The 24,537-nt window shown below is 43.7% G+C and overlaps 3 protein-coding genes across 4 annotated transcripts; 2 read left to right on the top strand and 1 right to left on the bottom strand.

Moving 5' to 3' along the window:
- Positions 1–4,346: 4,346 nt before the first annotated feature.
- crlf1a (cytokine receptor-like factor 1a) lies at positions 4,347–17,254 on the top strand. 2 transcript variants are annotated; one of them, XM_037487506.2, is made up of 9 exons: positions 4,347–4,898; positions 7,831–8,109; positions 9,247–9,376; positions 10,233–10,402; positions 13,745–13,902; positions 14,966–15,040; positions 15,123–15,216; positions 15,801–15,985; positions 16,120–17,254. In XM_037487506.2, exons 1-9 carry the CDS (start codon positions 4,826–4,828, stop codon positions 16,141–16,143), a joined length of 1,188 nt encoding a protein of 395 aa, XP_037343403.1. In that variant the 5' UTR covers positions 4,347–4,825; the 3' UTR covers positions 16,144–17,254. The 2 variants fall into 2 exon arrangements, with proteins under 2 accessions (XP_037343403.1, XP_037343404.1); XM_037487507.2 differs by having other exon boundaries at positions 15,801–15,989.
- A 1,946-nt stretch (positions 17,255–19,200) lies between these two features.
- odf3l2a (outer dense fiber of sperm tails 3-like 2a) lies at positions 19,201–21,019 on the top strand. Its single transcript, XM_037487419.2, has 5 exons — positions 19,201–19,329; positions 19,661–19,771; positions 19,933–20,058; positions 20,179–20,320; positions 20,674–21,019. The coding sequence occupies exons 1-5, from the start codon at positions 19,251–19,253 to the stop codon at positions 21,017–21,019; spliced, it is 804 nt and encodes a 267-aa protein (XP_037343316.1). The 5' UTR covers positions 19,201–19,250.
- Positions 21,020–21,080: 61 nt separating this feature from the next.
- On the bottom strand, positions 21,081–24,506 carry ebi3 (Epstein-Barr virus induced 3). Its single transcript, XM_037487420.2, has 6 exons — positions 24,161–24,506; positions 23,939–24,053; positions 23,708–23,807; positions 22,136–22,253; positions 21,843–22,006; positions 21,081–21,441 (listed from the first exon to the last, which is right to left on the bottom strand). The coding sequence occupies exons 1-6, from the start codon at positions 24,261–24,263 to the stop codon at positions 21,259–21,261; spliced, it is 783 nt and encodes a 260-aa protein (XP_037343317.2). The 5' UTR covers positions 24,264–24,506; the 3' UTR covers positions 21,081–21,258.
- Positions 24,507–24,537: the final 31 nt, after the last annotated feature.

Raw genomic sequence — 24,537 nt, 5'->3', positions numbered from 1 at the left:
GCACGGTGACACAGCAAAATGCCGCCACATCTTTTGTCCCGTTAGAGTAGACCACTCTTCTTGACATTCCTCCTGGCATCTTGACCCAGCACAGACACAGAGGAGGAAGACACAGCATAGAAATTTCAGGGCGGCAGACTTGATTTCACCACATAAAACGTCCCATGCATGTGTAACTATGAAATAAAACCCATGTTTGTTTGAGAACACACTTAAAATCAAGAGGTGAAAGGTGTGAACATGCTGCAGTGTTTGGATTGGAGCTGCTCGTCTTTGCTGTAAGAAGAGCAGAATTTGATTGACCTCTGATAATGAGATGGTGGTCCACAACATGCACTGGGAATGTGCTGCCCTCTGCTGTTTGATCTGGAGAACATTGTAGCTAAAGGGCCATTGCGCCAATTTGACTAATAATGTAATGTGGTTAAGGTTCACTGATGAGAGGAGTAAAAAAAATATCCTGACTGAAACGAGAGTAAATTTTTTTAGATGGATAACAGATAAGCAGAAGAGCTAGAATGTGAAGAAATGTTAGCAAATAAACAAAGTATCCTTTCAAAATGTGCATGAATAATCAGGAATAATATAAAGCATATTAGGCTTGATTACTTCACTTTAAGGGATACATTAAGTTTAATGTAAGAGCCATTTTCTTTTTTGCACCCGGACATGGACTCAACAGAACAAAGTTTGCAGATTAACTTAATTTCAAATAACCACATTTTGATGGAGAAGTATACATCAAAGTATCTATAAATACATTAACTACATTATTAAAAATGTCACGTGTTACATTCAAAAAATAATTTGAGCCTTTACAAATATGTATACATGTAATTAGCTATTAGCATCCTGTAATTTAACATAATCCATGGGAGTAAAAAGAGTAGGAGGGTGGTGTTGGAGCCCACGTCGACGCCATGCCGACTCGAATGAGGCACCATTGCCTGCAGAGTCCGTGTTCTACCACCAGGACGGGAGGATTCCTCACACAAGGCAGTAATCCTCTCCTTTCTCTGTTTCGAAAGAAGTTTATGCCTTGATGCACGATGCCCATCACCAACAACACATTGGGTCCAGATGGGAGGAGGCAGAAAAAGAGAGAAAAAGGGGGAGAGGGGGAGAAAGAGAGATAGACAGGGAGCCCGGTTGATGTACATCTGTCATGCATTATTGCAGCGAATGCCAGCGCTGCTATCCTGGCCTTAGAAACTATGTGAGGAGGGGGTCGATGGGGACCTCCTTAAATCCCAATCTGATTCCTCCTCCTCTCCTCCGCCGCCTCCTCTTCTCAGTGACTCTAACAACACACAAACACACACTCTCTCTCTCTCTGCCACGCGCACAGACAGACCTCGTCTCTAGTGCTTCCTCGCTGTCTTCCTCAAACACAAGCACACACGCACACTCACGCGCACACACGCACACGCACACACATAGTATCCCCGGATGAATTCCTCAGGAAGGAGTCAGCCTTCATTCCTCTGGACACAACTTTTCCTTAACAAGGTACTGATGGTCTTGACCTCCTCTTCAAACAAACCCTTCCCTCCAATCAGGGAGGATTGCCGAGCTGGGGCTCAGTCAAGGCCTGTGGGTATTACAGAGGAAACGTCCTGATTCTCCTTGATTACTCCCTCTCCTTCTCTAAATCTCTAACTCTCTCCCTCTCTCAGTGCCCCCCCCCCTCTTGCTGCCCCCGCTCTCTCTACAAATATCTCTGTCTCAGTGGCTTCTGGCTTCTCCTGATGTCTCCAACCCGATCCCTGCCTTTGTCTGTCTTCTTTACTTTTGTTCTCGCCTCATCTGCGTCCATCCCTGTGATTGTTCGCTGGTTAGATGCTGTTTTCTATTCTCCAGCTGTTTGTCAGCAGCAAACCGAAGTGCTTTCAAACAAGAGTTTAAGGAGACGGTTCGGATAATGAAATGTATTGTACGCGTGTTCATTTTTTCACAGATCGAAACGGCCCGAGAGGTGTAAAGACACTTGAGTCTAATATCAAATGAACAACCCCATTTGCCTATAAAGATCAATTCTAATACTTATGCTTCACCAAACTTTATTTAAGAGGATGCTAGAAAAAAGGTAAATCAAAAATCTCCTTCTTTCCCGTACGACCAAGAGAGCTCCATCTTTTTACTGCGAGTAAGACGGAGCGTCATCGGCTCGCCATCCTGTCGAACATGTGCCATTGGTTTACACCGAGTCCCTGTTCCCGTGTCGCGGTTCCAGCGGTTCCCAAAAGCCCATTGTTGTGCCATGACTGGCATCGTTACAGAGCAGCATTCCTCATCTGACTTCAGCACCACGCAGAGTGCTCTCTGGGTCTTTCCGACTTTCCCCCGTCTCACTGTGCGTCGCCATCTTTGTCTTCTGCTCTCCGCCCCGTGGTGTTTTGGATTAAGGGCTGTCTGGTTGAAAGATGTGATATTGAAGTGGCAAAGTGTGTCTGTGTGTTTGACTGTGTGGCATCTTTGCATGTGTGTGTGTGTGTGTGTGTGTGTGACATGAAAGTGGAGCACAACGGAAGCGTAAAACACACGAGCTGCGACAGTGACGCCACATTCTGACGGCTGTCCATCATGAATCGAGTGTTCTTGCTGTGACGCTGTGAGCCGGGAGGTGACAAAACGGCCACAGCGCTGTCACAAAATTCTTTTCCACATTTCCCGGACGGGGACAGCGGGGCGCGAGCGGGAACCGCCCCCGCACCCCCTCTGACAAGAGTCCTCTCTCAGGGAGGATAAAGGGGGACATTGTAGGCCGGGACCCAAAGGTCATCGTGGCTGTTGGGCTCACGCTGTGTCCGTCCTCCTGTTGACTCAGCGCTGGTCCAACCACAGACGGACAGCCGGGACTAATCTGTGTGTGTTCCTGGCCACCATTAGTCAAATATTAGTCACAGCGGCCCTTTTAGGTGACGGCCACGGAGAGAGTTCTTGTTCTCCGGACTCACACAGAGGCCAAATTGTGGATTTCTCAATGAAAACGCGAGGTGATGTGAAAGTATTTCCTCTCGTTGTCTGTGTGTCAGAGGACTCCCACATCGATGTGACCGGGATGCAACTCTTCACCAGTCCTCATTTTGACTCGTCATAGTAGGAGATGCACAAGATAATACAACAAATCAATGACAGCAGGTTTCCATTCAGTTCCTTCCGTTTCCGTGTCTTGTTTGTGTCGGTTCCTCTTCTGGAGAAAGAAGTTCTGTTGGCTTCCTTTTTGGTGGAATACTATGGATTGGATACAGATGTTGATTGGCAGACAAATGATTGGATCTCTCATATTCTTGAGGTTGTTTCACATGTGGTCATTTCACTGATAAACCCAGAAGCTGCTAATGATCGATGAGTTTGAATGCATTCATTGATGTTGTTAGTAACATCTGGACGGGTCAAAATGTCTTCTGTGGAAGAGACCTGTTGATTTGACTTTGTTTTTGTCTGGTTGGATTTTTTGCATCATTGTGTATGAATGGGAGTGTTAGGATTCTTGTCGTAAGGTCATGTTTAATAAATGTGAAATAAATCAGCTAGATGTTTTGTGGGTGTAAACAGTGACAATTTCACTACATTATTGTGTAAAGAAAGAGCAACCAATTATTTGTATTTCTTCATTATAGAACCCACAGAACAAACCTCAGGATTTAGTGACATATTACAATAAAATAGGTTATTGTCCAAAGCCAATTTCTACTTTAAAGCTACAATCTTTAAAAAAAAAGTTTAACTCAGAGATCATTTAAAGTTTTTCACAGTTCTACAAATTCATTTTGACTTAATTCAGGTTTATAAAGTGAGCCACTTGACCTTGAGGCTGAAGTAAGAGCCATGTTCCTGTGGTTTCCAAAGGAAAGCCGCAGTGAGATCAAGTCGCTGTAGCTGTTATGAGTAAAAAATACAAGATAATGCTAAATGCTTTATAGTAAGAGTATACTACAGTATCACAAGTAGACCACTATCATACAAAACAAACATTAGCCACCGTTAGCCGCCAAAAGCTACAGCCTGTAACCGACCACGTAAGGCATTTTATTGCTCTTTTATTCACCTTTTCATTTGTAAAAGGAGGAATGTTTTATTTAATCTTTGTAATATTGTTTAAATGTAAATTATCATACAGTTAACTGAATCTCACTTTGGTGGATTCAAAAAATGAACAGATCAGTTATAAAATCGATTAAACAAAAGACTCTTTATATTCTAACTAAAGTGACATAACTGTCTGCTGTGTTAAAAAAAAAATCCATCTAAATGAGGGACTGGAAAGTAACAGAAACAGAGTGATTCAGTGAAAGGGAATGACACCCTAACCCATCACTGAAGAGGGAGAGGTTGGTGGAAAAAAGAAAAGGGCAAAGGACGGAAAGAGGGGGAAATGACTGTCGACTGTGTGGGAAGAGAGCGGAAGAGAGGAGGGGCTTAAAAAGTATGAACTTGTGTATGATTTAGCTGCAGGAAGCATCGAGGAGGAGCAGAGCGCAGCCGGGACGCCGTATGCTCAACTCGCTCAGCGTTTAACTCAAGGCTCCTCAAAAGGGGACTTTCTCCACTTTCTTCCAGTGCACTCCTTTCCTACTCCGGAGTATTCAGCTTTTGAAGCCGTCCTGTTTTTTTTGTTGTTTTTTTACCTCCCCCCCCCACTCTTTCCACACTGTGCGTAATTTCTATCCAGGATCGAGGGGGTGTGGAGGGGGGGAGAGAAAAAAGGCGACATCACAACAACACGAGGACGAGGAACCAAGAAAGAGACCTCAAGGGAACTGTGGGTTGGCAGGAGGGTGGTGGTGGTGCTGGTGGTGGTGGTGGTGGTGGTAGGGGGGGGATGAAAGTCGTCTTGGATATCTGCTTGGTTTTCCTCATGCTGCACACTCCCGGCGTGCTGTCCTTGTCCACACGTAAGTTCCACGCGGACGTCCACCGATGCGCAGAGGCATGGTTTAGGCTTTGGGTGCATCGCTGCGCCTCTTATAAGACCAGTCCGGTCCCTTCTGACACCGAGAGGACCGTCTGAGAAACAGCTCTGCTGGACATTGTCCCGGGCCGGTATGCGTGATTCTTTTGAAGATAAAAACATTGCAAACAGGGGTTTTGTATAACACGACACACGTTGGTGTGCTTTTAGTCACTGCAAACACCTGTAAACCTTAAAAAGAATATCCTAGTAATAACACATTACATATATTTACTGTTTTAAAATGGTGTAAGTCAGTGCTGACATTGGATGGACACTACTCGTCATAGTAATATCATTATAGGAATATAACAGAAAACACTTAAAGTTCACTTTCACTTGAGATATAAGATGTCTATAATACGCATTATGTAAATATGGCACACTATGATCTTTCTTCGGGTGACCCTGCGCTTTAAATATGTGTCCCCAATGCAAATTAACTCAAGCGATTCTTCCATAATAAGAGCTCGCCTGCTTGGCCCCGCTGTGTGTGTGTGTGTGTGTTAATTCCTGGACACATTCAAAAAGGACTAATGACACTTTGTCCACTTGACACCTCGTGTTATTGATGTGGTCCTGCTGCAGCATATTGCCTGTATCCCCGCAGAGAGAACTCATCTCCCGGGAGGCTGAATCTCAACAAGTTGGGCCATAATTCGTTTAACACATGGAGAGCAGGGGGGCTTTACAGACCGCAACATAACAGTGACATCATATGCTCGGGTTTTGGAGAATGTTAACCGGCAGCTTAATGCACAGTAACATAAATAATTCAAAGTTATGTCCCGCTTCCCCGGTTAAGTAGCTGGATTAGTTTTTATGTTGAGCTCACTGGCAAAGGGCAGCTCATCAGAGAGGATTTCCTGTTTTTCATCGCGTTTAAAAGGTGCTGATAAAAGAAAGTATGGTTTCAGGGGCTTATAGAGGGAAATGGGCCTTTATCCTAAGCTGACCTGCTGTTTATTACAGGGCTTAATTGGTCATTACTGTTTTATTCGTTGTAATAATGGAGAGTGCTTCCCTTTTACTCAGTGAGTACTGTGGTTTTCAGATGCCACTGAAACAAACAGTTTAAATGTTTTCTTCCCAACATATAATTAACGCAGATCATAATCCCATAAATGTTGAACTTGTAACTACAGCTCGGATATAAAGAGGTATTTTCTTTGGATAGGATTGTTTGATACCACATGTTCAACTCTAAAACACACAATATATCCAAAAATCTGCTTTTTAATACAAACACCCATTCTAATAAGCCTGAGTACATGTACTGTCAACACTGCCTGTACCTGGGTAACCCCTCCTCTCTCCAGATGTGAGCATCACTTAAATACCTCCACGGGAGGCTTTATAATAATAATTTGAAGAAACAAACATCCGGAGCTGTCTGCTCTGTCCCTTATCAGGGGGTGTTTACAAGGCTCATTGTGCCTAGATGTTGCGTGACTTCTTCGTCTTAGCTTGTCCACACTGGCCCATCAAATTGTACGTCTATTGTAGAACAGACAGAGAAAAGTTCAGGCTTTCTTTGAACTGTTGCACGGATGAGAGAAGAGCAAATTGTTCTTTAGAAAGAGGAGAGGTCACATACCTTTCAAGACTGACAGCCCAAAGGAAATGGTTTTCACTCCACCAAAGACATAAAATATAAAATGTCTTTGGAGACTTCTCGCTGAGACAAAAAAATAAAATAAAATCATCCATTGCCCTCTCCATCCTCCGCTATCGCTATCAAACTCGTCGCCGGCCCCGATCAGAGCTGGTGTTCAAGGACCCTCCGTTTCTCCAAACAAATAATATCTTACAAGCCATTTCCCTCACTGAGCGTGTCAAGCAGAGACAATAAACAGCAGTAATTGTGTCTAGCGCTGTGGCGTTTGTACTGAGGAGGACTGGGTGTAAGAGGGCTTCACAACCGGCTCCGGGGCAGAGTCGAGTCCTCATCGCCTGGAATACACAAACCCTGATTGTTATTCAGCTGGATCAGCTAATTATTTGCCAATCACGGCCCCCTTTAAGTCCCCCCGTATCCGGTGACAAAGACAACGCGGCAATACGGCCTCTTTGCATGTGTTTGTATGTATTCACGCGTGTGCTAAAAAGGTTTGGCAGTGTTGCGTAAAGAGTTTTTAGGAGTTGTGTATATATACATATATATATTTATGTAGGTGTGGAGTTACAGTTTTATTTCTTCAAAGGCGGTTCCTCCGTAAAGGGCCACGATGTCCTTCAGCGTAAGGTGAATAGATTCGGGCCCTAGGCGCAGATTTGCGGCGGTCTGACAAAGTGTTGAGGCTCTTTCTCACTGCGCAGTCATTTCCGAGTTGTTTTCATAATGCCTTCAACTTAGGTGGCCATTTTTTCTTGTTTTTTTTGTTCCTTGTGTCAGAATAAATGAACACTGCCCTCTTTTCCCAGTTTCGGTCACAGTATGATCATGCCTGGGACTCTTTTTAGTATAATGAAGCAAACAGCAGACGGGATCCTTTTTTTTAACATCCATGTTTACTTTGCTCTCATTATCTGTCTTATTTGTGCCGAATAAGAAAAATTAGTAGGCTATAATTAAAAAAAAAAAGATAACAGTTAATCTACGCACTCATGTTGGTTTGTCCAAAGTGTCATGTCTGATACTCTTAAAAAAACACCCCTCCAGTTGCAGTGCAGGTTTTATGTTCAACACCTTGTTACTGCAAAGTAAAACCTCCATGACATCACTGTGATGTCATCTACGTTTACAGACTTAGAAAAGGTCTGAGCGGCGCCAGAGGAGGCCGTACTATGTTGCTGTCACGCGCTTGGTAGAATTGACGAGTGAACTGACCTTTGCGTGTCACCGACCGTCTTCCTCTGACACCCGTCTCCTCCAGATGTAGCGGTAATATACCCCCAGGACCCCGTCCTTCGCATGGGGTCCAACCTGACCGCCAGCTGCTGGGTCCACCCTGACCTCGGGGTCCACGCCGGCTCTCTGTTCTGGACGCTGAACGGTCGACAGCTGCCCAGCTCCCTGTACAGAGTGCTGAGCCCCTCCAACCTCAGCGTGACGCTGGCCGGACTCAACGCCTCCAGGCAGACGTCGGGCGACAACCTGGTCTGCCACAACCACAAGGGGCACATCATGGCCGGCTCCTGCCTCTACGTCGGCAGTAAGTCAACGTCTATCACTGCTTGTGGGATTTCTCCAGCTGGGTTTCATTCACCAAGGAGTCCATTATTTTATTAGTATACTCGTTGGGCCGACATTTGTCTGTGGAGTCTTTGTCTGCATTTAGTCTTTGCTTCGCCGTTAACTCTTGTTGCAGAAAAAGGGTAATTTATGGAAGAACAGGAGTGGGAGGAGGGAAAAGGAAATGGGAATAAGGGGAAGCAACAGTAAAAGTAGTGGGTAGAGTGTAAAGTGTCTCGGTGGTGTATGTTATGTTTAATATTCCTGCCTTGAGACCAGTAAAAGGGCCTCAATGACCCGTGTGGTCCATTACTCGCACAATCACTCACAGGTCATGGGTCATAAGACAATTTTACACAGACACATGTTCAGATTTGTGAGGACCAGCATTTACATACTCCTATTTGGAAGGGTTAAAAGTTTTGTCTGGTGACGCAATGCCCTATAATAAACTTTTTTCTTAAGGATCTATCTTCAATAAATAGTTAGTCATTTTGGGAAACACTTGAATGCGCATTTAGTTACACATGCCACGTAACTTTTCTCTCTATATTTTCCATTCCGTTTCTTGGAGTTCCCAAACATCGAAACATACATGAAAAGGTGAGGAGAAAAACCTGACTAGGAAGAAAGACGTGCTCCCATTTTGTCCGACACACGCACACAGACACACGCACACAGACGCACACACACACACACTCACACACACACACACACTCACACACACACACAGGGAGAAGCAGTCAGGATCCTAATCTCTGTGCGACGCTGGTGTTGAGCACCCTGTGTTCTGAGAGACGAGGAATGTTGGCAGGGATCCCGAGTCTGACCAAATCAGACAGCACGCATGCACACACACACACACATACACACACACACACACCAATTAAGAGAAAAACATACCACTTTTTGAGGAACATCGATAGTTGGGGAATTACACTCAGGGGGAAGGGACTAAAGTAATGGCTTAAGGTAACGTTGTTCCCCTAATGACCCCACATCTTCCCTCCACCTTCTCTGTCTCTGAGCTGCTCTCTTTTGTCTCTCATGTCTATTTTTCTCTCTTTTTTCCACCCCTTACGCCCCGTCTTTCCGCCGGTCGCTCCTCCTGTCCCAGTGCCTCCAGAGAAGCCGGTCAATCTGACCTGCTGGTCCAGGAACACCAAAGACCTGACTTGCAGCTGGGCCCCTGGAGGAAAAGGAGAGACTAACATCAGCACCCAGTACACCCTCAAGTACAAATTCAGGTATTAACAGAGACACAGTGCAGCTACAGACATTGCGAACATGACTGTGATCATAGACAGCGTCTGAATTAATACAACATACTCTTAATAGATAGATACATAGTTACTTAATTGACTTTGGATATTGTTTTGCTGCAGCAGCCTGATATCAGAGAATATTCAATAAGATTAACTAACTAAACTATAGTTAACCATACAAAAAAACGACAGCATAACGGTGTAACAATTGCAACAAAACGTATTTCACAGGTAAGGTCACATTTCACAGGTATCCTCTTTGACATGAAGATTAATAATTTTTATGAATAATCCCAAGGTGAAATCATGAAATCCTTAAAAAGAAAAAGTCCTTCCATTCTGTGTTATGACAATAAGAAAATCCTATTTGAAGGGTTACAATCAGGGCTGGGGCCAAATTTCTGTTACTTGCACTTTAAATACAATTAAATTTGAACCGTTTGCTAGTGGCATTTTACAAAAATCTAATATAACTTGTAACAAGTTAGAAAGCAATTTTTAAAATGTTTAAGTTTCTTAAGTACTATCTGTTCCTTGATTGAGAACATTTATTTTTTATTAGATTATTCTTGCTGGAACCATGTGAGGTTGACACAGATTAAAGGGTAAAATATCTCAACCAAAACCTATTGCAAATCAAAATCAAAATATTTCAGGATTATTTTATGAAGATGATATGTTTAAAATAAATAGACAAAATACCAAATCACTTTCGCCAATCCTTAAAATTAACAGCAGCAGTGGTTTCCACTCTGAATTCATGAGAAATAGGAAGAGGGGTTTTCACCTGGGAAGGCTCTATATTTTGAAAATGAGGTTTCTTCTCTTTCCCTCACAGGTGGTATGGCAAAGAGAAGGAGTGTGAGGATTACACTCATACGCAACCGTACTACTGCAGCATCACGCAAGACCTGCACCTCTTCACGCCCTACGAGATCTGGGTGGAGGCCTCCAACCAGCTTGGGCAGGCCAAGTCCGATGTCATCACTCTCGACATCCTAGACGTGGGTGAGTGTGAAAAGGAGTGAACTTTGACCCGCTTACATCCCTGACTATTAGCCCTCGGGCAATAATAAATAATTTTTAGGGATAACGAGACATTTTTCTTTTCTTTTCTTTCTCGCCCCGGAGTTAGTTGAGTGGATTGATTTCACCCTTGTGAAGTATTTGTCTTAGCTTAACATTGAGACTTACAGCAGCGGTAGCATGGAAATAAAAGAAGTAGGTCTGCCGGAGCTCCCTGGAGCTTATTTATTAACACATTATATTGTGATTTTTAATCAGTCGAGACTATTTTGCTGCAACAACAATTCTTTATTGTATACATGTTATATTATTATACTGTATATATGTTATATGCCGGATATTTTCTTGGCTCATGGCAGTGGCTCTTAGTTCGTACAGCGACACAGATGGAGCTATATTTTAAACTATAGTAAGGATCCCAAAAGTTTAACAGATAAATAAAGTAGTTGTGGAAGTTCTATAACCGTAAATTAAAGGGGGGAAACAAGGGGGCCAAATGCAAGTTACGTGACTTGTTCCTGCCCCTATTTATAATCTCGTGACCTCTTGGATTAGCAACCGCAAACAACTTTATAAAACAGTCTTTTTTATTCCCATCGGCAATAAATTGGCTTAATTTCTGTGGCTTTTTGAACGTCGTTCACAAGTATTCGTCCAGCTTTACACTGATAGGATAAGCGGTGTTCCCTTTTAAAGCTTTGTTATGTGGGAGGTTTAGGCAAAATGAAGAGATCAGAATGATTCTCTTCTCTCTTTATCCTCTGAAAAATACTCACACACACTCGTGCACATATGCACGCACACACCTGGACAGGCCTGGGTGTGTGTGTGTGTGTGTGACGAATGAAAACGCCCTCTCTTTTGATGAGCTAATTTTCTCTTTACTCATGCGTACTGGACACACACACAACCCCCTTTTATGTACTGTTGGAATGTTCCAGACTGATCCTCGACCCTAATCCCCGCTCTGAGCCGGCTGCAGAGCCCCGATGCCCGAGGAGTTTGGGCTTTGAGGCTCTAAGACCTGAAATAATAGAATCTGATTAGCTTGAAGCTCCTCGTTCTCGGTTCAGCACGCATCCAAGCGGAATTGTACCGAGAGTCGAACCATACAGAGTCTCAGAGGTGAACGCGCCACCAGCGAGGAAACGAGAGTCCATCGGACCGTAATCCTTTTTCCGTTACCTTATGCACACACACACACACACACACACACACACACACACACACACACACACACACCTGCAGAAACAGCCCGAAGGCAGGGCAGGGCCTGGTAGCTGTATAGAAACAGAGAGGAAGGGGAAGGTGTAGGCAGTTTCTGGACTTGTGTGTGTGTCTGTGTGTGTGTGTGTGTGGGGGGGGGGGGGGTATGTTTCGTTCAGGTTTCCCACCGGCCATTATTGTCATGCAAGCAGTTTCCACAACAGTAGGAGGTCATAAAACACAGAAACCGCACCTGCTTTGAGCTGCTGTGAGTCACTCACGTCGCCGGTCTCGTCCAATCAGTTTTTAAGGCGAGGTGGAACCACCCACACTTTTCTCTGCATTCCTCAGTCATGTGGAGCCCTCTGAGGCCGAAGACTAGAGGCAACTTGTAATGCTGTCTGAGATGAAGATGTGTAGTGGGAAGACACTTATTCATCCGTAATTTGACATGTCTCGTTGGCTTTTATTGCCAAAGGCTCCTTATGTATGTTGGTGCTACACAGTTCCTCTTTCCAGTGCACAGTTCCCGTTAAAAATACCATTTAAAATATTTTACACAAGTCAATTGTCTTATTGTCTTCAGTTACAAAATATGTTTATGTCTTATCGTAACAACTATAAAATCTAAATCTAATATTACACCTCATATGAGACTGAATGTGTGAAAATAACATATGAAATAAGGTATAATAATTTTGTATAATATTTATAATATAATATAATAATATATATATATATATATATATTATATATATAGATATACATATAGTTTTACCTGGGCTACAAAACTAAAGTTTACTCCACTTTTGTGTTAAAAATGTACTTTTCTACAACGGCTTTCTGCACGTTCCGTCATTATATTTACACTTAAAATCCCCCATGAGTAACAACTGAGAAAATGAAGAGAAAGTCTGCGGTTCCTTTGAACACTGGGCACAATAAACAAATCCTCTAAAACCTACTTTTTCCCCCTCCACTGAATCTTTCCCATCTTCTTCTTTCCTCTGAGCTCGTCTTGTTTGTTTATCGCCATGGGATGGCATTATGTAAAGAGACTGCAGTCTATATATCAAAAGACCAAAACAAAACACGAGTAAAGTTAAAATAATGGTCTGTCAGAACATGTTTGTTTGTCAAAAAGATAATCGTTGTCAGATGAAAAAGCCTCTTCCAGTTCACACAAGTCAACTCTTCAGAGACCACAAACCTCCGCCAACGCCGAGCGATCCTTCAATGAGCTGTTACACATGAAGACATCACTTCCATGGCTTCACATTTGAATTAAGTGAATTTCTTGACACTGCAAACGTAAGCAACATTTTTGAAAAAGCCCCCAAGCACCAATTGTTGGCAAAAATGATCATCTGCGCCATCTGTCCACCAGCAGTGCTCTCATTAGGTCTTTAGGATCGAAATCTACTTGTTAATGGATGTAATAAACTGAAGAGCCCCCCTGTTCGCGCCTCACATGAAATCATTGTTTTTGAATTTAAGATTTTGCAGTCATTTGAAACTGAAGTCACAAACTAATCTTCTAAAAAATAAATAGATATTCAGCTGGTTGTTTAGCAGCGCTTACACACCCATTTTTAAAGAGATTTTTGAAATCCTTTAAGCTTTTGTAATAAAAATAGATTACTTCACCCAATGTAAACCAACTGGATAGTTGCCCTCTGCGTTCTTCAGCTCACCTTTGTTTTTCCAGCACGCAACTTTACTAGTTCACCTTCACCTGTGGCACCAAAAGGACAGATATTTCAATCAGGATATTGGACATTTGTCAAACTTGCTGCTCTGTGTGTGAATACGTTTGCTCACATCTTCACAGTAAGCTGAGTAAGGCATTACCTCACGATAACAAACCGAATCATTCAATCAACTGAATGTATGGGACGGATTAGCGCTACTTGTCCTCACACAACAGGGGTGATTTTTGGGAAGCATTTTGGATCTGATTTGTTGGATGTGATGAGATCAACGCTGCGACTAACGAAACTTTTATCGATTCATGGATTAATCCTAAAAAATGTTGAACTTTTTGAAAGCTTAGAACTGGTACAATTTTCAGCTCTCGATGAGGCCTTCTTACCTGATGACCTCCTCCTCTTCCTCCAGTGACCACGGACCCTCCGTCGGGCGTGACTGTCGGTCGCGTGGGTCAGTTGGAGGACCAGCTGGGTGTTCGCTGGGAGGCTCCGCCCGCTCTCAAAGACTTCCTGTTCCAGGCCAAATACCAGATCCGCTACAGACTGGAGGACAGCCAAGACTGGAAGGTATATAGGACTATGAAGACATAAATCTCTATTCTTTGTCTCTCACACACAAACAGATATATCACCGCAGCTGTTTCTCATCCTAATGCTGTAATCACCCCTAATGTAGTCTGATGGAGGCCTCCACTGCCAGATGGGTTGACTTTCATCAGCCATACATCTAGAAGTCAGGTTTTCATCAGGAGAAAGAGCCCAGACGCAGCCACTGTGTATATCCCTGTTCAAACTTTTAATGAATGAAAAATACAGTGTAAAACCCTCCGTCGTGCCAATGGCGTTTCCCAGGAATCATTTGAGTCCTCCGGGTACGAGTAAAGACTCTTCTGTAATTAAGGTGGAATTACACAGTACTGTAATACAAGCAAGTCTTTGCTCGCAAAGTGGAAAAAGAAAAGAAGGGGAGTGGAGAGAGGCGTCGGAGGGATGAGGCCGCTCCAAAAGGAGGAGAGAGAAGACTCAAACCCGGGGGTTTTAGGGGGGTTTGGTAGTGAAAACAAAACGCCATTTCCCTCTGAAGCGACCCTAATCATGAGGTCATGCTGAGGAATGGAGGGATACATCTCAGCTGTTAATGCCTTCAATATGGCCGTAAAGACGCTCAGGGTAACGTCTGCCCCCCCCCGCGTCACGTCATTAGCCCTCCGATGCCTGCGGTGTCCACGTCCTGCTTTCTGCTGCAGTCGTTCTTAACAAGTGTTTACAGACTGGATGCCAGAGAGAGAAAGTGGGGACTATTAGACGCGATTATTAACCGCAGGGTTTCTCTGCATCTATTCCGTCTTTATTTCTGCCGTCACGTTCCTCTCAGAACACAAGCCGCTTTGTTATGCGTTATAAAGAGCAGATATCTACCCAGCAGGCATGGCCGCATCAAAACATTTTCATAAACATGCTGATCAGGAGTCGCCAAACAATGTGGTGTGCATGCGTGCTTCGGCCTGTTCGTGGTTTCCTACATCTTGACTGTGCTCTGTGTTTTAGTTTCACGCACGTTGGTATTTAAATACTGCGGTGAGACCTCCAACTCTTCTGTGTTTGCCTCTTTCCCCCCCCCCCCCCGTAGGTGATGGATGATGTTGGGAATCAGACATCTTGTAGATTGGCCGGACTGAGACCTGGAACGGTGTATTTTGTGCAGGTAAAGCATAGTCAGGTTGTGTGTGTTTGTGCTTTTTGCTGGAGTGTATTGTATAACAAGTGTATTGTTTTATCTCCCCCAGGTTCGCTGTAACCCAGTAGGCATCTACGGATCTCGCAAAGCTGGGATCTGGAGCGAGTGGAGCCACCCTACCGCCGCGTCCACGCCGCACAGCGGTGAGCACACGCTCCAACACACTCCAACACACTCCAACACACTCCAACACACGGAACTCCTCGCAGGGTCGGCGGCGGCCGTAAAGCAACAATCAAAAGATTTAACTAGGAAATCGCAGGGGTAAAAACTGTATCGTAATCATTTTTGGAATGATGACCGTGAGTAGGAAAACAAAACATGGGTCGTAAAAAAAAGAAAAGAAAATGAAATAAAAACTTGAAGGGTTTCCCAGAACTCCCCGTGAATTCTGGCAATAGCGCCAGACCGGAGGAGCGGTCCCATCGGTTACTGCGTGCATTCGCTGCCCGAACCGCCCACGGCTCCGTGCTGTCACGCACTCCGCAGCGCACGGACACATCTTGAGCAATTTATCACTCCTTCTCCTTTGCTTTCTTCGCTATTACTATAACTACCGTAATAGCTCTGCTCTGCGATACCGGAGGGCTCCTTGGTGCGTTTAAAAGTCACTGAAACCCCACCACTGCTGCTCTTTAAAATGCTTCATTACAAAAATCAACAACGCTGGTTTTACTTTAGTCTCATTCTCTCTCTCTCTCTCTCCCTCTCTTTTCCCTTTATGCAGAGCGACTGATGTCGGGCTCCTGTGACTCAAAGTCCAGCGGGGATTCCAACTCCACCCTTCGCAGGGAGCTGAAGCAGTTCTTTGGGTGGGTGCGGAAACACGCCTACGGCTGCAGCAGCATTTCCATGAAGCTGTACGACCAGTGGAGAGTGCTGATGCAGAAATCGCACAAAGCTCGCAACCAGGTAGGTAAGCATCACTAATGCAGGCTACACACTTATTTCTAAAATCAACCGCACAAACACATACGCACTTGAGGTAAAAAACTGTGTGGTTTTATGGAAGCTGATTTGTAACAGATTTTATCCTTTTTATTTAGGTTCTCCAAGGGGATAAATCCTAGCACACCGCTGCTTTTACAAGCAGAAAACCAGTGAGGGAGTGCGTTCTTTGTCTATGTGTGTGTGTGTACGTGTGTGTGAGAAAGACAGATTGTATTCATATATGGGGATTATATGACATTTTGCTGTGGATATTTTGTGCAAACACCAAGCGTGACCGCGAGAGGAAGGAAAGTGTGGGATTTTTGTTGTCATCATCAGAAGCCTTTTTTTCCAGTCGGAAAATGTGTAACTGATCCTGCTTCCATCATAAGCAAGAGCCCATGTGGGCTACTCCGCTTTCAGGCATTAAGCTGTAGCATCAATAACTCAAAAGGGATTCGAACAAACTAAAAGTGTTTCCCGAGCATCTGAAAGTATTGTCTGACCTTTTGTTGAGTTTTTCCTGTGGATCCAAAGCACCACCTAGTGGCAGGTCAGCGTCCGCGGATACTCGGAAGGATCGTGTCCATCGTTGTCCCCCTGAAGAGGAAGAATAGTTACACAATTATCGTACAGTAATTCTGAGTCATGCTTTTTCATTTGAGTGCCAAACTGGTTCAGCCAGCAGTTTCTGAGCGATGTGTCTGATGACGTGATGGTGTTTGTGTATGGAGACATTTCACGGCCTTTATTTTTGTACTGAATTGTACCAGCATATTTAAATCTGTATAAAGTTATGTTTTATGTCTTAAGTTATGTTTAGTTAGTAAAGAAATAGCAATGAGTTAAGTTGTCATTGATCTTTTTATATTGTTGTATAGGCTGTAATTAACACATCACAGTAAGGAACAGAATTTCTTTTTTTTCCCCATCCCCATCAAAATAGGCAGAATGCCTGCAATACATTGTGTGACTTGGAGTGACACTATGAGTGGGAGACAAAATGTCTGGCCACCTGCTTATCGAAAGATATCGAATTTTAGAATACAAAAAAAATGTCATGAATTCACCTTAAAAGAAATTATGTCTGTTAACAGAATATACAGTATATATATATAGAAACTATGAGATACATGAATAATTGCCTGTAAAAATCAACCTCAAATGAAGCCAAATTAGCATATATTTAATTATACTACATTTGCATATTCAAATATTCCGTTTTAGAAAACACATGATACAAAAGAATCACCTTAACCTTTTTTCTACTTGTGATTCCAGATGTGCTTCAAAACACAGTTAAATAAAGAACAACACATTTCAACATATGGCCTCCATCGGGCTCATCAATATGTTCTATATATATTGGAGACTTTTTATCTCTTTAGTGATGCTTGGATGCAGGTGGAGTTGAGCCACAAGTCTAACTTAAAGATTCAACTTTTAAAAACAACAAAAACTGATTTATCCAATTGTGATCAAATTGCACTCATGATAAAAAACTACCCGTTTTAATGTGTTTAAAGTGACCCCATTTGTTTAAGAATAATAGCTATGATTACAATATTGTTTATGAAACATTTAATAATGGAAAAGGTTACGTTTGAAGTGACCAAGAAAACCATCTAAGCCTCATAATTCAGCAGAACAAACATTGCTGTCCACACGGTGGCGCTGTCTCCACCCACATCCACTTAGTTTTTCCTGGGTGGGTGTAATTACTTTGTAAAACAATTTCAATTTGACTTATTGCAAAGGTGTCCTTTTAAACTACAACAAAAAACAACAACACAAATGTAAACATTGAAGAGTGCAATTAAAATCGGTAAGGCCTTCCCTAATGAATCCAGGCTCGATTCCAGTCCCACAACAACAACAACAACAACAGGGCGACGCTTGCTGCATCATCTCTCCGTTTCTCAGAAAAGCTCATGACATACGTGCTTGTGTTTGCTGTCAGCGGTGCAGGTTCATCTCCAGCTGGTGACACAGCGGAGCTGTATTACTACACCCGAGGTGCAGCGGTGCTTAATATTTAACCAGTGTGGGGTCATGGCTCTGCCCTAAAGGCCTTAGTTACCTCTGTGTGCAGGGATTAGTAGAATGCGAGACCAAGACTGTAAAAGTCTACTCGAGTTTCTCACGCTGGAAGGCAAACATCATCTCTGCGTCTGTTGGAAGCGAGTTCCCCTCAGGGCTTTCTCTGACACGTTTCACATGCTGCCTGCTAGCAAGTAGCTTACTATTCAATATGGTGGAAATATTCTTCCCTTTTCCTGTGGCTGCTTACCAATTTTAAGGTCTCAAAAATCCTACAAAAAAAAGAAGAGTGAAAAAACAAATATATTTCCCTCACATCCTTAGAACTATTTTAAAAATAAAATGGAATATCTTTGTCTCTGAATTTATAAACGATAGATCCTCAAGTACGTTAGGAACCTGAAGACTGATCACTCACTACAGTGCTGGGGTCCATGTACGTGCAGTAGTTACTTCCTAAGGGACTAAACATTTTGGCTTCTAACTGTGAGGGATTGAACTCACAATAGGAAACAAAATGCACATCCATGGAGAGTTTTATATATTATAGTGTATTTAAAAGTTTGTTTTCCTTCCTGAAAGAAGCCAGTTTGGCAGACGACAACTTTTACACTGATATAAATATATATTTACTAAGTGACAAAAAACAGTCCAAATCCTAATACCCACCAATCCATGGTTTTCATTACAACAACCTCGAGCGTATCAAATACCCACTTGCAACAGACGATCCGTGTAAGTCCTTTCATTTTTAATAGCGTGTGCTCTGAGATGCTATTAGTTACAACGCACAGAGTGTAGTTGAGAGGATCCCCGCACACATCCGCTGTAGTAACCTAATGCCTCACAATAGCATGGCAGAGGAGCTGCATTACATGTTAGCGACATTACTGTTGCAGTGCTTCAAGACTTACGACTTACTGTTAGACAACCACTGGTTCTCCCACCTGACAAAGGCTGTTTTTTTGACCACGATGTGAAAACTTTTAAACTAAGGCGATTTGGAGGAATAGGAGGTGGGGGTAAGTTGGGGACTTAGCCGGGGCCTCGGTCGAGGGTTTCTCTCGCCTCGCGGCTATGTATAATTCAGCCCAGGATGTTGTGCATCACATGGACACACACACACACACACACACACACCCCCACGCACACAAAAGAATGCCTCTGAAGTGACACGGGACCCAAAGAGAAAGAGAACGGGACAAAGATGAAGAAAGAAGACGGAGGCCAGCAGAGTATGCAAGAGGTGCCGAAGACACGGCCGATAATCTCTGCAAGAGAAAGAGGTCAGTTTAAGAAATCTGTATGCTTCTAAGTGTGTGTGTGTGTGTGTGTTAGCTCAGCTGGTTTCTGCTAAGAAATCGCACAGAACTACACCGCCGTTGCTCTCGGCTTGTTGGGGGTGTCTACTGCAGTGGGAGTGCAACATGCAGAGGAAGAACATTAAAATGCATAACCATAGCAAATGAGAGAAAGAGCTCCATCTGGAAATAATCAGAGACAACACAGCGCGAGCCAGAGAGCAGTGGGAGAACCATACTGCTGCACGGAGCTGAATCTGTTGCATCATTTTCATTACCGTCCTCCTCCTCCTCCTCCTCCTCCTCTCATTGTCAGGCCCGGGCCCCGGACGCTACGCTCTGCCACCTACAGTTGGATACATTAACCATGACTTCACTAAGCCCAGCAGCCCTGCATACTCCTTCCACAGCCGCATGAGCAGTGCCAGTGAGTGGTTGTTATATTTTTCTGTTGTACTGGTCTGCTGTGCCCTGGTTTTTACTCGCATGGTCTCTTTTTTCTTACGACAAATACCTTCCTGGAATTGGTTTATTTCACTGCTTGAGGTCTAAAGGGGTCTTTGGATGAGTGCATTCTGTTTTCTGCAGTGGTCTCTGTTGACTCCAGCCCAGGACCAAAGTACCACGTTGACGCCAAGGTCACCCGGTTTGGCCGGATGGAAACCCCCTCTTACTCCATTTTGGGTAGAGGAACGCGCACAGGGAATAATAGAGGTGATGACAAGATATGAACTTCTGCATAGTGTTTAAAATCAACTCATCCGAAAGAAACCTGTTTGAAACACACACACAAACCAATGAAGGGAAAAACAATAAATGCATTTGGTCTGATAGGCCTGGTGTTCCAGACTCCAGGGCCGGGGGCCTACAGCCCAGAGAAGGCTCCACCTGTCAACGCTCAACTCAGAACCCCATCTTACACCATCAGCTCTCGCACCAGATACCGCTCAGTGGATCCTGTGCCTGCACCCAACACGTGAGGCCGGCAGGGCGGAGACATTCCTGTTCCTTTGTCCACGCCCTACCAGATTAACTTGTGATGGGAAGTCAATCCCTCTTTTAAGGCAAACCAAATGTGTATTTGTGTTAGGGCCCGACAGATGCACTGTTCACTCATTTGTATAATGTAATCTGAGAACTATAATTACTGGCTTTTGTTGTGGATGTCATTTTTTTTAAACATACAGTACATTCGAGAAAGCGTGTCCAAACTTTTGACGGGTGCTGTATAAACGTGTATGTTTATGTTGCGACCTGAATTACTTCTTCTGCGGATAATTGCGAGCCTCATTGTTTAAATCAGACATTGTGTCGCTTTCTTCTCTTTAGCTACAGTCTACCTGACCTTCTGGGCCGCCAGGCTCCCAATAAACCCTCCAGTGCAAGCTACAGCTTCTCAGGCCCGAGGAAGGTCGGAGGTCCCTCTGAAGACCTCTCTAAGAGTCCTGGACCGGCGAGATACGGACGCACAAACCCAGACGTTTACCACCAGCGCCAGCCTTCCTTCTCCATTCAGAAACGGACTAAAAGGCCCAATTATTCCTCTGCCACCCCCGGGCCCGGCTCTTACAGCCCGGAGAAGTTTCATTCGCATCTCCCCAAACCACCGTCCTTCAGTCTGGGTGTCAGACACTCAGAGTTTGTCATGCCACTGGTGGTGGATGTTGTTGACTGACAAAATGCATTGTGTTTATTACATTTTCCACAAAATGGTAAAAGGGTCCTAATCTTGGCCATTTATCATTTATGTTTTATAGTAGAGTTTATCATTTGAATCATGTACAGTATTACACAATTATACAATACAATATTACACTGTAGAGGTGATATTTATTTTCTTTCGTTATAAAAAATAAATAAAACATTAATTGTACATGTAAAGATACAGTGAGCAGTTCTACATCTGTGTCGGCTTTAAAGGAGAGTGTTAAATGAATCAGGGAGTAGGATGGGGCTTGGTATGGTGTATTTTACAGGTGAGCTCCATGCGCTGCACTTGCCCAGACCCAGCAGCTCCTTTGCACACACCTGGAACAGGTAGGTCCTCCCTGGGGTCAGCCTGTTCAGTTCAACGCTGGTGCCTTCAAATGGACCCAGCTGCAGGAGAAAATGCATGCACATCCTCTTTAAATCATCCGCTTTAATGCAAACACAACACAACGACTCCATGTAGTTTAAAGGAATGGTTTGGCCTTTTGAGGAAGACCCAGTTTGGGATATTTGCGGTCTTGCTGAGCGTGTGAGAGGATCGATTCGGTGCTGTTCTTTAAGAGTTGGTAAGCTCCGCACACAACAGGGAAACAGGGAACGGCTCGCCTGGCTCAGTTTAAAAGTTAATTATGCCTCACCTCTAAAGCTCACAGATTAACACAAATTAGTGTATTTCCCGAAATGCACTTGAGCATAGTGTATAATTTGAATGAAAACTACTCCACGTAGTTAAAAGCTACTGTGCCGTAATTAAAAACACTTCATACTTTAAATTAGATTATTCTTACATTGACAGACTTTGGGGTGCCCCTGTTTTCCCACTGGTACAGGATCTGGTATTTCAGGGGGAAGATGTTCAGGTAAGTCCAAGTCGGGGGATGAGACCATTCCAACAACAAGTTCTTGGTGTCATGAGGGGAAACCCGGACGTCTACGGGGGGATCTGGTTTCACTGGACAGAGAAGGAGGCAAAGATGGGGATTTTAAATCAGTGTGTCTAAGTTCCCTTCACAATCTTCAGCTGAATCAAACACACCTTGCATTCAATACTTTATCTCTTTTACTTCGATCCAGCACTCACCTATATCCTCCAACATGAAACTCAACAGATGGGAGCTGCTTCCACCAGAAGAAACTGCTGTGACATTGAGGATGTAGTCAGTGAGAAGCTTCAGGTTGGGCAGGTGGCAGTGCCAGAGCTTAAAAAAAACACAAGATGCTAAGTATTATATTTAGGGGTGTCAAATGATTAAAAATTTTAATCAAATTAATCAGAATTTTCAGTGGATTAATCATGATTAATCACACCTGAATCCTAACCATTTTTTCTTTCTGAAATGCATACTAAAGATAAATAACAGGACACAGATACATAATTATCATTATTATTATCATAATTATTATTTTTTACATAAATATATGTTATTGATATTTGATTTTTTAATTCATTCCAGAAAATAATCAAATCAATGTTATTTGATAAGTTACAGACTGATTTCCCTGCATGGCTCTAGAAGGGTCTCGAGCCTCTGCAGTTTATCCCACTCTGCTGCGAGTTTGTGCTCCTGCGATGACCAGACATGACCAGACATGTCAACCCTCCCGATGTTTCAAAGCCCCCCCCGAAAATCTCCCGGACCGACCTTTCTCCCGATTTCCACCCGAACAACAATATTGCTGCACCACCCGTCACTGGGCGCGCCGTTTCAGACCGAACAATAATAAAGGTTACACCTTGAAGTCGAGCGCGGCGATTAGAACGACTGGCGCTGCAAAGAAATCCGCTACCACCCCCATTTCAGTGTGAAATATTCCCATACCTGGGAGGATTTAGATCGCATTGGTTTCTCTTCCTCCGCATGTTTCAGAACAGCGCTGCTCTTGCTCTGCTGGGCGGAGCTTTTCTTCTTCTCTGTTCTGCTGCGCGAGAACGGGGGGGGGGGGGAGCGGGTCTCTGGCGCAAACAACTTGCTGAACCTGACGGCCTGACATATGCCTGCAGGTGGCAGTAATGTGTTGTATAGGATGAAGTGCATTCCCTAGAAGAAGAGGTTCTTTCCGGACCTGAATAATTTGTCACACTGCGCATGCGTGAAATGCGTCAAAAAAATTGACGTAATTAACAACAAACAGCTAATTAACGCCGTTAACGCGCTATTTTTGACAGCCCTAATTATATTATTTACCACTTTATGTATATGTATATTTTGCATATGTCATTTATATGGTTTCAATATACTTCATGTCTCACTTTCAAAAACTAATGTTTGCGCACTCGGCTTAATGTTTTAGAATAGATTAAAAAAGATATGCAATTTCAGAGTACAAAAATGCAAGACACACTCCTGATTACTTATTTTTATGTTACTATTTCCTACCCCATACCCAAGAAAAACGTTTAACTGTAAAATTGGATTTCACAGCTACTGTATAACAAGAACTATAAATCCCAAAACGCAGCAACTCCACTCTGAGCGTTTTGTAAAATGGAGAACGGAGCATCTGGATCAACAACATTAAAGTATCATCAAGTATTCCCTCGAATCCTGTGTGCTTGGTTTCATTTAGCCTAAAACCAGCCTCAGTGAGGTTGGGAAACTCCCTCTTCAGCTAAAAACGATCTTTCTGCTCCAAATGCAAATGAAGCTGGTACCCGCTCGGATGAGGGTGACGGTGCTGAAACCAGGTCAGAGGATGCAGAGCCGGGTCGGATGAGTCGGCACGGCTTGGTGACCAGCTGTCTGTGTCTCTCACTGACAAACACACAAACGCAGATTTAAATGAGCCCCTCGTTAACCACACTTGACAACTGCATTCAGTGTTTCACTAAACGGTGCCAGGAGCAGGCAGGTGGGGGGGCAGCTGTTTTCAATGTGGGATGTACCTGTAAGTGGCAGTGTAGTGTGTTGGTGGGGAGCGACGGGATTCAGGCCAGGAGCAAAAGGTCACATTCGGGTAGCTCGCACACCAACAATTTACCGAGGGAGTGGAGGGAGGATCTGAGGGAAGAAATCACACGTTGTAACATAATGTGCAATTTCATACACGTTGGAAGCACAAAAGCTGATAAACTGTGAGCATATTTTATAAACAGATCGGTACTTACTGCCTGATGTTGAAGTCACCCTGAGCAGCTCCAGGGCTCGACCTCCAATAACACACACGAGGAGAGTCACAGTGACGCACAAGCTGGCAGCCGTTGCAGCCATCGGAGCTTCTAGGTAAGAGAAATGATGACCTGGACCCAGCGGTCTAAATAGCTTCGTAGTTGCTGTGCTGAAGCCTCCCTTTAGCAAGATATGAAGTGCTCTATTCTATGGTTGTGTGGTTCTTAGCTCTGCAATTGTCTGTAATGCTCTACTCCATTGCCCGTCAAAGTTCAGAGATAAGAAAGTTACAGCCGGTCCACGACTCTTGTCTTGTGTGTTTGAGAAGCAGCTGATCAGCACTTGAATAGTCAAAGTGCTCAAAGTGAAAGAGGAA

This window comes from Pungitius pungitius, chromosome 14 (assembly GCF_949316345.1).
Source record: "Pungitius pungitius chromosome 14, fPunPun2.1, whole genome shotgun sequence".
In the NCBI taxonomy this organism is placed as follows: domain Eukaryota; kingdom Metazoa; phylum Chordata; class Actinopteri; order Perciformes; family Gasterosteidae; genus Pungitius; species Pungitius pungitius.
This window is presented reverse-complemented; position numbering and strand designations above follow the sequence as displayed.